General features: G+C 39.4%; 3 protein-coding genes across 3 annotated transcripts; 2 read left to right on the forward strand and 1 right to left on the reverse strand.

The window, feature by feature from the left end:
• The first annotated feature begins 474 nt into the window (after window positions 1-474).
• LOC119985902 (lanC-like protein GCL1) lies at window positions 475-3,471 on the forward strand. The gene is made up of 5 exons (XM_038830373.1): window positions 475-681; window positions 757-953; window positions 1,474-1,585; window positions 2,031-2,501; window positions 2,972-3,471. Exons 1-5 carry the CDS (start codon window positions 523-525, stop codon window positions 3,311-3,313), a joined length of 1,281 nt encoding a protein of 426 aa, XP_038686301.1. The 5' UTR covers window positions 475-522; the 3' UTR covers window positions 3,314-3,471.
• Window positions 3,472-5,179: 1,708 nt separating this feature from the next.
• Window positions 5,180-7,740, forward strand: LOC119985615 (40S ribosomal protein S6). The gene is made up of 6 exons (XM_038829904.1): window positions 5,180-5,322; window positions 5,420-5,484; window positions 6,420-6,477; window positions 6,590-6,698; window positions 6,866-7,138; window positions 7,272-7,740. Exons 1-6 carry the CDS (start codon window positions 5,317-5,319, stop codon window positions 7,508-7,510), a joined length of 750 nt encoding a protein of 249 aa, XP_038685832.1. The 5' UTR covers window positions 5,180-5,316; the 3' UTR covers window positions 7,511-7,740.
• A 1,621-nt stretch (window positions 7,741-9,361) lies between these two features.
• LOC119995303 (peroxidase 17) lies at window positions 9,362-11,258 on the reverse strand. Its single transcript, XM_038841774.1, has 3 exons — window positions 10,974-11,258; window positions 10,686-10,877; window positions 9,362-10,251 (listed from the first exon to the last, which is right to left on the reverse strand). Exons 1-3 carry the CDS (start codon window positions 11,166-11,168, stop codon window positions 9,637-9,639), a joined length of 1,002 nt encoding a protein of 333 aa, XP_038697702.1. The 5' UTR covers window positions 11,169-11,258; the 3' UTR covers window positions 9,362-9,636.
• Between the last annotated feature and the right edge of the window lie 85 nt (window positions 11,259-11,343).

Here is an 11,343-nt window from a genome sequence, read left to right on the forward strand (position 1 = left end):
ACCAACCCCTCAATCTTATAAAAAAAAAATGTGGTAAATCAATAATCATAGTTATATCCTAGCTAACATTTCCCAATATTCAATTATTGTTAAATTTGAAGGACAAAAAACACACCTTATCCAGCCACAAAGAAATCTCATCCGTTGCTTGATAATGGACGGACAACATGTGCTGGACTCAGGTCATATCAATAAAGTAAAATGTCCACAGATTAATCATTTGTCCTTCAATTCTCTGGCCCCACACACTATAAAACATCTGGTCCCACACATTATCCCTGATAGGAATGAGATCACCGAGTGTTAGGAACACCACGAGATTTTCGTGAATCCAACGGCGTAAGCTAATTCGTATAAATTAAATCCTCGTTATCACGCCACGTGTTCTAAAACTACGGTCCAGCTTGCACCGCTAATCCACACAATAATATAACCCCTCCACATACATACACGCCTATATATTCGCACTGAGGGAGATTCCCAAAATGGGAAACGCCAGCGATATCTGTGAACAGCGATAGTATGTCAAACGTCGTCGGATTAACATCTTCTCAAGAGAGTACGCGTGAAGGTGAGGGAGACGAACGACTGGATTTGATCGACGGAATGGATCTAACGGCTCCGAATTTAACACTTCCGTCGGAGACTTTACTGAGAGCGGCCGTTTCTCTCAAGGACCAGGTACGTCCGTAGCTAATTGAGTTCCAGTGGCGGAGATTCCGTACACTCAAAGCAAGTAAAATTGTGTCGTTTTAGGTTGTGGAGGTCACGTGGAAAGGTGGTGGTGGTTGTACGGACGGCGGTGCGAGTGTTGATCCGACGGTGTACACAGGTCTGCTCGGTACTGCTTTCATGTGCTTGCGGTCGTACGAAGCTACTGGCAGCCAGCAGGACCTGCTGTTGTGCGCCGATATCGTCGGAGCGTGTGCTTCCGTCGCGCGTGCTTCTACTTGGTACGTCACTATGTCATATAGTAATTGCTTTGCTCTCTGAACTCTGAAGAGTGGCTTTATCCGGAAGGTCCAGTCCAATAGCTCCTTTGTGACCACTGGATCAATTTTAAATTCTGAATGGTCATTCGTGGACGCAGTGGATCACCAATTTAGCAATAAGGTAGCGTACAAGTAAGACTGGCGGAGTCTCAGAATAGACTCTTAACCCGCCATGTCCTCAGCCCACACAACCGAAGAAACCCAAGAATTACGGTTCACCAACTCGAAGCCCGACCCGAGGGATCTACGATATAACATCTAATAAGCTAAAATGCCAAGTTCTTAGTGGCTTTATCATGTGAATGAGATCTTCATCTTCTGAGATTTGGGTGTCACTCCAGCACATTTGTGGGCTTGGGAATCCAAGCGTAAAATCAGGATTCTAATTTCGGACAATTCTGGTCATTGTCATCGAAATTGTTTCATGTGTTATTGTTCTTTATCATTGATAATGTCTGTCTTTCCATGTGCACTTGTGCAGGCATGTGACATTTCTGTGTGGTAGAGGAGGAGTTTATGCTCTTGGTGCGGTGGTTGCTAATTATATGAGGGACCATCAAAGACGCCACCTTTTCTTGGATCTCTTCCTCCAGGTATCACTACCAAATATCAACCCTTGCCATGTTCAACAAATTAATGGAGACAGTTAAATACCTCCAGGTATTTGACAATTATTGTAGCTGGTGGGAGGTTTGTAATGATTAGCTAGCCTCCTATGTGATTATGATATTCTAGTCTAATTTTGTATTAGATAGAACGATGAAGGTTATTCTAAGTTCAAGATTTGGTTGCACAATTACAAAGTTCAGCATGGTCCTCAGAAATGTGGACCAGTATTTCAAAGTTTTGACCTTTTGACAATGTCTATTTAAGGATCATAAGATAAGTTTATTGACCTTTTGACTTAAAAAATGGGTCCTGCTCCTTGGAATGTTGGTTTTCCTCATGTGATGTCTGCTAATGTTGTACACCAAGAGGTTCGTTCCTCCACGCTGTTATACTGTTGTCATAATATTTGTTCAAATGAATCATGTATAGGTAGCACAAGAAAAGGCCCTTCCAATTGGTCCAGAGGAAGGCGGTTTTGGAATGTCATATGAGCTGATGTACGGGAGAGCTGGTTTTCTATGGGCTGCTTTGTTCATAAACAAGCACCTTGGAGATGAGACATTGCCTATCGACCTTCTTATGCCAGTAGTTGATGCTGTGTTAGCTGGAGGCAGGGCTGGGGCGTCTGATAACACTGCATGCCCACTGATGTACAGATGGCATGGAACTAGATATTTTGGTGCGGCCAATGGCCTTGCTGGAATCTTGCATGTTCTACTTCACTTTCCTCTCTCTGAACAGGACATGGAAGATGTTAAGGGGACTTTAAGGTATATGATGAGTAAGAGGTTCCCACATAGTGGAAATTACCCCTCAAGCGAGGGAAACGCAAGGGACAAATTGGTCCAGTGGTCTCATGGTGCGACTGGAATGGCCATCACCCTTTGCAAGGCATCCCAGGTAATCAACTCCACACAGTTAGTTTTATGCGAACACGTAAATACATCTGCCAAATTAGCCGCCAAGAGACTGTATTGCAAACATCATAAATCAGGATTCCACCCTCTTTCTAGGCTCTTGGGAATAAATTTTAATTATATTATGTTATTGATTTGATACCTTCCATTGTACTAAAATGAAAGAAAAGGTCACAGCCTGGGCAAAGGTCACCCCTTTCCCTGTATTTGGTATTGTGCAGAAGCTGTTTGTGATTTAAACATTTTCATTACACATGGAACTTATCAGAGAGCTCATGGAAGATAGCAAAAAACCTTCTTCAATGTTTCAGCTAATATCAGTATGTAGCACACAATATAGAAAATTAGAAAATACAGAACGAAGATCAACTCTCTTAGTTAATATGTTAAATAGTTCAAGTAATGCTACTTTACAAATGTAATATGAGGCAAACCTCCTTTCAAGTTTTGCAGGTGTTTCCATATGATAGAGAATTTCGTGACGCTGCTATAGAAGCAGGGGAAGTTGTATGGAAGAGTGGGCTGGTGAAGAAGATAGGCCTTGCTGATGGCATGGCTGGTAATGCCTACGCCTTCCTTTCCCTCTATCGTCTTACGGGAGACAACATATACAAAGATAGAGCAAGTGCATTTGCAAGCTTCCTTTGCCATAATGCGAGACAGCTCGTAACCATGACACATGGACGAGGAGATGAACATGCCTACTCTCTTTCCCAAGGTCTTTCTGGAACAGCATGCCTCTTGTTTGATATGCTGGCACCTGAAAAGTCCCGGTTCCCAGGTTATGAACTTTAGTGTGAAACTGTTAGCTGAAAGCTTACCTTTCAAGCGTGAAAACCTTCATCTAAAATGTATATATGAATGTGGCTTAATGCCCTAATATAAGTTTGAAATGAGCATGTCTATATCTTGGGCAGTCTGTTAAAGTTTACAGGTTGCTTGATGAATTACTATATATTGGCTTCTATGTTGCAGAAGACTCCAACATTGCAGCCCAATTCAAAATCTCCTTGAAGAGCAAACAATTTAGTAGAATATATTAACATGATTTTATGGGAATTGAGTACTCATCTTTTGTTATCTTCTCGGCTGAAGAAATTCTTTCCGACTTTCTTTGAAAAAGATGTCGACAAGTTGTATGATGAAATGAAGACATGATTAATCACTGCATTCAGGTGCTTCTTGTCCCACTAAGTTTGTGCTGCAAAACAAATTAGAGTTGGGTTCAAGGAATCAAGGACATCTGGCTAATTGGGCCTTGATAACAGAAAGTGGCCTCTTCATAGACCAAACCCAAAAGGCTATGTATCAAATCATGGGCCCAAGAAGGGCCTAAAATCTAAAGCAACAGAAACAAAGCCCAGGTGGCCTGAAAAACACCGAATACAGCGTAGATTAATCATCCACGTGTACGGTTATGATATCGCCGAAGAGAAATTATTTGGGTTTTTGGTCAGGATAAGTACGAAATTAGCCCCTCTACTTTGTCTTTTGGATCAAAAAAGCCCCTTATCTTTTTTTTGGATCAATAAAGCCCTTACACTTATAAGAGTGAAACAAATTAACAATTCTATCAAAGTTCTGTTAAAAAATACTGATTTGACACAAATTATCTGGCATGCATATTATAAAAAAAACAAAATCCTATACGACATGACATTCATTTGACAAAAAAAATAAAAAGATGACATGGCTTTAAAAAAATAAAAAGGAAAATAAATTTTTGGTTTTGGGATCGATTCACTGGAGATGGTGTCGAAGCGAGATGATGAAAACCTACACCGGCTCATAAGGCCCAAGGTAGAACTACAACCCAGAAAACCGGCTTACTAGGTGAGGGTGCCTTGGATCATTTTTAAACTAGAGTTGGTAACCCTATTTTTTTGATGTGGGATACTCATCACGAGAGCCTCTTGTTATTGACCAGCTTGGGTTTTGTTGGCCATCTTTACAAGCTTCTTTCTTAAGATGGCTACAAGTCAACAACGAGTAACACATTAAGCTCATCTTGTCCATATCTCGCTTATACTTGTGTTAATGGTCACCTTTATCTCTCAGCTATAGAAAGGGTGGAAGAAATTGTTCTATATCTTGTACGAATTAGTAAACTAATTAAATTTGACCCATATTTTGCACACCCAAATTGATAAAAATTGCATATCTTGTGTGTTGTTGCCGGAGAATGGGTTTGTGAAGAGCTTTTGGAATGTGCCGATCAAAACGTTTGAATTTGGGGGCTTGGATTTGATTTTGGGGGTTTTAATTTGGTGGAATCAAAAGAATCATTTGATTTTGGGGTCTCTCGAGATGGAGATGGAATCGAAGAATCATTTGCTTTTGGGGTTTTGTTCCTCATGGAGTATTGTTGGAGATGGAGTATTATCGCCAGAGATAGTCGTCGTCGGAGATGAAGGGTTTTATTTGTTCATATATTTTTGTTTAATCATTAATTGTCACACGTCAAATTATGTTTGGTGATGTCCACATGTATGCAATAAAAAAAATTTGCATTTAACTGTCAGTCAGTATTTTTTTAACGGAAGTTTGACGGAATGGCTAATTTGTACCACTCTTTAACATACAAGAGTTTTTTTGATCCAAAACAAAATTTAAGGGCATTTTTGATCTAAAGAGCAAAGTAGAGGGGCTAAATTCCATTCTTATCCCTTTTTTGATCTGATGCATATATAAACGACACATTAGGCGCAGCCGAAAACCCTAATCGCTACAAAGGAGCCCTAGCGCTGTAGAGCAGTAGCAATTCCCTTGTTGGGCTGTAGCGAAGCACTCCATCGAAGATGAAGGTTTGTCTCTTTCTCTCAGTGTTGAAGATTCTTCTTCTTCCTCAGTAAACCCTAGATTTTTCGATTCTCTAATGCTAACTTGTTATTTGATTTATAGTTCAACATAGCGAATCCAACTACTGGATGCCAGAAGAAGCTGGAAATTGATGATGATCAGAAACTGTAAGTGTTATTTTCGTTAATTTTGCTTGGGATTTTCTCTTCTTTTTTTTTTGGGGGCTGCGGTAGGCTTGTATTTTTTGATGTGCAATTAATTTTTTTGCATTCAATTTGCTATCACTGTTCTAGCATTAGATATTTCCCGGACAGATTACATTGACTCCATAAATGGATTTTGGAAATTGTATTCTCATGGCTCTATTTGGTTCCTGAAAGTTTTAGTTTATATAATCTGAATGTTGGTTTTGATACTAGAGATTTTTGCTAGTTATGTAGTTAAATAGGTTTACTGCTTTATTTGAATATATGTTTCATTTTTAGAGATCGTTACAATGTAGTTTGGAACATTTTCAAACTTATTTGAACTGGTCATGCTTCTTCTGGTTTGATTTTGCGATCATCAGAACTCTATTTTTCTTCTGTTAAAACTTGTTTGATAAGCTAATGGGTGCTGTTAGATATCATGCATTGCATCTATTGCCCACTGTAACGGGTGGCTGCTGACTGTTCCTTGGATAATTAAATGTTATGCTGATAAAGGATATGCATGATACAAAAGAAATTTTAAATTAAAGTCCCAAATAATGCATTTATAGTTATAAAAATTGGTACTTATTGGAATTCATTGTTGATCTAGATCTGTCATCTTTCTCCTTTATCTTCGTGCATTCTTTTTTTATGGATCTGCAATTTTTCGTCATGGACATCTTTGTTGTACATATATATAAGAACCTGCGTCAGTTAACTGATCATAAATGGATTTCATATTTTCATCCTCAAACCAAAAACTTTCTTTGTGTAAGCAATTAAGCATGCCATAGAATATGGTATTCACTTCTAGTTAAAAGTATTGGCCATTAACAATTTATATTTGTGCCTCAAATGAATTGGGTTTTTGGAGAACAATGGACACATAATGAAAATTTTGGATGATGCAGACGAGCATTCTTTGACAAGAGAATTTCGCAGGAAGTTAATGGAGATGCCCTTGGTGATGTATGTTGGCCTTTCTCGTTTATTGTTCTTCTTGTCCTTCCAACTTGTTTTGCTATAGGTTTTGGTCATTTTTCTTTCACTGTATGTTGACACTTTTGAACTTGTATTACAGGAGTTCAAGGGTTACGTGTTCAAGATCATGGGAGGCTGTGACAAGCAAGGTTTTCCAATGAAGCAAGGAGTGCTGACTCCTGGCCGTGTTCGTCTGCTACTTACCAGAGGTTTGTGGACTACATAACGCTGCATTTGTGTCAGTTTAGAAATGTAGGAAGCTTACATATTTGGCCCCAGTTTAGTTGTTTTACTGTTGTAGAACAATGTATGTATTTAATAATTGTAATATTGAAGAACTATGTCTATGAGTTTGGTGCAATGCTTGTTGAAACAGGTACCCCTTGCTTCCGTGGACATGGTAGGAGGAATGGAGAGCGCAGGAGGAAGTCTGTCCGTGGTTGCATTGTTAGCCAAGACCTCTCTGTCTTGAACTTGGTTATTGTCAAGAAGGGCGAAAATGAGCTTCCTGGATTGACTGATGTTGAGAAGCCAAGAATGAGGGGGCCAAAGAGAGCTTCCAAAATTAGGAAGCTGTTTAACCTGTCAAAGGAGGATGATGTGCGGAAGTATGTGAATACTTATCGTCGTACCTTTACTACTAAAAATGGTGAGTCACTGATTTCTTGATTTGAGTTTTCTCGGTAGAGTGAGATAGCATTCAATCTTATGTGGAGTGGTAACTTCAGAGTAGTTATCAGTATAATGTAGTAAAAATTGAGTTATACTTATTTTGTTTGCAGGTAAGAAGGTCAGCAAAGCCCCCAAAATTCAGAGGCTTGTGACTCCTTTGACTTTGCAGAGGAAGCGTGCAAGAATTTCTGAGAAGAAAAAGAGAATTGCAAAGGCCAAGGCAGAAGCAGCAGAGTACCAGAAACTTCTTGCCTCCAGATTGAAGGAGCAGCGTGAACGACGCAGTGAAAGTTTGGCAAAGAAGAGATCCAGGCTTTCCGCTGCCTCTAAGCCATCTGTTGTGGCTTAGGTGATTTGAAGTAGTTGATAAGGTTGGGCCTGATGCCTCCGATATGGGATAATTTTGTTTTTAATTTGGAGAATTCATTAGATTACTCCCTTTTCTTCCCCTGCTAGCACTCGTCTTCTAGACAAATGAGATTTTGTTTTATTATGTTACTATGTTGATTTTAACTTATGTCATTTGCTATAACCTCACCTTCATGATGGATTTAAGCAAATGTTATGGTTGGTTTATTATGTTTCTTCTTCGAAAGATATCTTAATATGTGCCTTTTGATGTGATCAAATTAGAGAGTAAATTTTGTTTTGTCAAGTCCTGGCGTTCTTGGGGAAGTAGCTGTTATCGTAACCTTGGCCTGTTAAGAATTAGTAATTGTTGCTACACGTAGGGATTGGTATTGGCTTGGTGTAGTCTGACAGTCAATTCTGAGCACATTCTTATCAAAATTGTTCTCTTCCAGGAGTTTCTGTGAATCTTTCTAGTTTGTAAGATTTCGTGGAGCTTGGGTTATGTTGTTATGGGGCTTGGTTTAGTCATTCTCATATTCAGGGTTGTTTCTTGGGATAGCTGTTGTTATGGCCATGAGACTTGCTTTAGCCATTTTCATATGCGGGATTGTCTTGTGATAACGGGGTTTAGGGTTAGCATGGCAGAGGCTGATGATTAAGGAGCTTTGAGGTCTATTCCTATTGTTTTTGTTTTGTTTTGTTTTGTTTTTTTTTTTTTTTTGTGGCTCCTGTTTATGTTTCTATGTTTCTAATCACGAAATAATTCTGTGGTAGTAATGATTCTATTTGAAGCACCCAAAGAACTCGGCTAGGCAATGTATCGCTAGTATGTGTGCAATGATTGAAAAGGAGCAATTGGATTGTTATAGTTAGGGTTGTCCAAAAAATCGATTCCAGGTCTGATTGTATTTATGAAATATTTATATTTTCAGATAATACTCTAATTTGGATTAGGGTTCGGACGAGTAAATTGGTTTTAAACCGGATAAACAAAATTTATTTAGACCCGAATTTCGTACATGTAAGTTATATCCAAACTTAATTTAATACGGGATAGACTAACTCAGACATTCAGTCATTCATACCGGATCTTCATCACCTACTTGAGTAAATTAATGAGTCTCTTGTTGGGGATCCAAATTAATAATTTTGCAAATGAATTTTGGGCATGATTTTAGATAAAGCAATGGTTTGAAAACGTGCTCTGTGTTTCTTTACCAAAGTAGTCCATTCACCATGGGTTACTGACGTTTTGTACTCTGTTTCAGAATGGAAACAGTAAAATATCAGATTTTCAACGGCCCTTCCACGGCAGAAAAGGTGGGTTTGTTAAATGTCCAGTTGCTGCAAATGGTCCTCCTTGTTGGTCATTCTGTGCCTCACAAAGTTGAACACACAGAGATTCTTTTTTCTGGTTTGAGCCCATTGACAGAACAAAAGGCAGATTTGAATGAATGTCATCTTGTGCACTCTGCCTAACTGCCTTCCACTCTTTGTACGTTGCTTGAGAACTTGGGCTCCACTTCATCTTGTCCAAAAAAAAGACGGTCAACTTCCACCTTAACCATCAAAGAAACCTTAAATTCATTAGTAGCATTTAATGAAGCTGTCAGTTATCCATGGGATCGCGGGGTTTACGCTTTACAAATCAGTTGTCCGATAGGTAGGGTGACAAAACATTGTCCGGTCTGGATGACTGAATTTATCCAACCCAGACTAAACAAAGTTCGGACATAAGTTATATGTTCGAAATATGGGTCAAAACACAGAATTTTTGTTCGGTATAAAACCAGGTCCGGGTCCAAACACATGAGATTTGTTTTGCCACTTTTCTTAGTAAGAAGTTACATTTCCCTCTAATCAATGTTTCATTTCATGTAATTGCTTGTTATGGCAACCAGTGATTTTTCCAAAAGTAAAAAGGCCAAGAAGGCAAGAATCATAGCGTAGCTGATTGATCTACAACACAATTAAACAAGCAAACTGTTACATTTTTCAAGTGATCATAACCTGAGAAATTTAGCCTCATCATTCTATGATTCTCAACATTTCTCCAATCTTATTATGCCTTTCTCTATCTTTCTCTTTACAGTCACTTCTATTTAGTATAGTCAACAGCTTCAATCACAGTATACGTCTCTGTCCATTGAGACTGGACCGTAAGTTCATAGCCTGGCTATTCGTGATCCTGCAGTTGCGCCTGATCTCTCCGGGCCGTCCAGACTGCAAGTCACCCAACTTGATCATTCCTTCGATAAACGCCTCGAAAAATGCAGGTTCGTTTTGGCTAAACAGCCTCACATACTCTCTAGTTCTTGCAAATGTGAAGAGTGTTTGATCAGAATTGAGAAACCCTCTTCCTGAAACCAAATCCTTGAAATATTGGTTATCGAATATTCGAGGCGTTGCATCAAGATCACCTGTTACATTCTCATCTCCACCAACTGGACACAGCTTGTTTAGCTTTTCTCGGTACATTGGTTCAATTGCTGGGTCAGGCTTGCCTGAACCAGATTGATTGTAGAGCCTGAACATGATAGAGAAGCACCTGGCTTTGCCAATTGAATGTGTCCCAGAAAGTGCTACAAGGTCTCTGATGGAAAGGTTGAAACTTTCAAATAAGTTTATTAGGAGACTTGCATTGGCTCTTGGACTAGGCATTATGTTGTTTGAATCTTCTTGACTTGCTGTTAAGCTGTCCTTTCTTCCCAGCTTCACTTCCCAATTGGGTCCTCCACTCTGGTTTAAGACAAACCAACAGACGTACATAAAAAATAAAAACATCTTTTTGACGATTTAACAATTCACAAATGAGACTGAACAAACATTCTTCTTGGCCGCTCGAGATTTACAATCACTCAACTATCTTGAAGGACCGAGCTGGGTGATTCCTCGGTGAAAAAAGGACAAAAACCCTGGTTGTAGTTGATGGCTTGCCAGCCACACACTTCTTTAATGATTGACATCACATACTTGTTTTCTTTAATAAAGTTCCACAGAATCTCTAGTCTCAAATGTCGAGACACAGAGGACCCATTTAGCAGGATATCCGGCAACCATATATGTTGGTATCCAACACTCATAATAATCATGTCCTAACTCTGTTTTGTCCTAAAAAGTTAGAAGAAGAATTGAAGATGGAGAGAGAGAGAGAGCAATAATAAATTACTTACCAACAAAACAGCATCTCTGGAAGCCATGATTATGATATCTGCACAAGAAACAACACCAGGGCAGACCTTCTCTAACGCATCCTTGACTTCGTCGACAACTTCAAATGATCTCAGAGAATTAATATTTGACAGAGCAAGTTTTTCTCCGAGCATGGTGGGTGTATCATCCAACAACAGAGAAGCATCACAACCCTTCATGGAAGAAATCGAAATTATCAACAAAAACAGTGGAAAGCTAAGTGGGTTTTCACTAAAGTTTTTGTCTTGGAAAGAAACATTTTACTATACATTGACAAAGCAGTCATGGAATTGGAAGCGCATGACAGAGGCAACACTTCTGGGTTCTCTTATCATGGACTTCCACATCACATCCCTCACAATGAATTCTGCTTCTGGGCATGTCTCGGCGTAAAACCCCGGCCGAAGCAGCTCTGCTACTGCTAATGGGAGGAGGAGGAGGGAGAGGAGGAGGAGAGGAGACATTGTTTGGTTTGGGGCAGTAGAAGACTGGTCCAGTTTTCTGTGTTGGAAACTGAGGATGGGAGAAGGGGAGGTGGGTTTTTATGAAGTGAGATTGGGAGAGTGGTCTTTTTTTTTTTCTCATTTTTTTGGATTTTAGGGTGTAGCTCTTAATAGGGGTGAAAACGGTAGCTTCCGA

The sequence above is a fragment of the Tripterygium wilfordii genome, chromosome 3 (genome assembly GCF_013401445.1).
Source record: "Tripterygium wilfordii isolate XIE 37 chromosome 3, ASM1340144v1, whole genome shotgun sequence".
Taxonomy (NCBI): Eukaryota; Viridiplantae; Streptophyta; class Magnoliopsida; order Celastrales; family Celastraceae; genus Tripterygium; species Tripterygium wilfordii.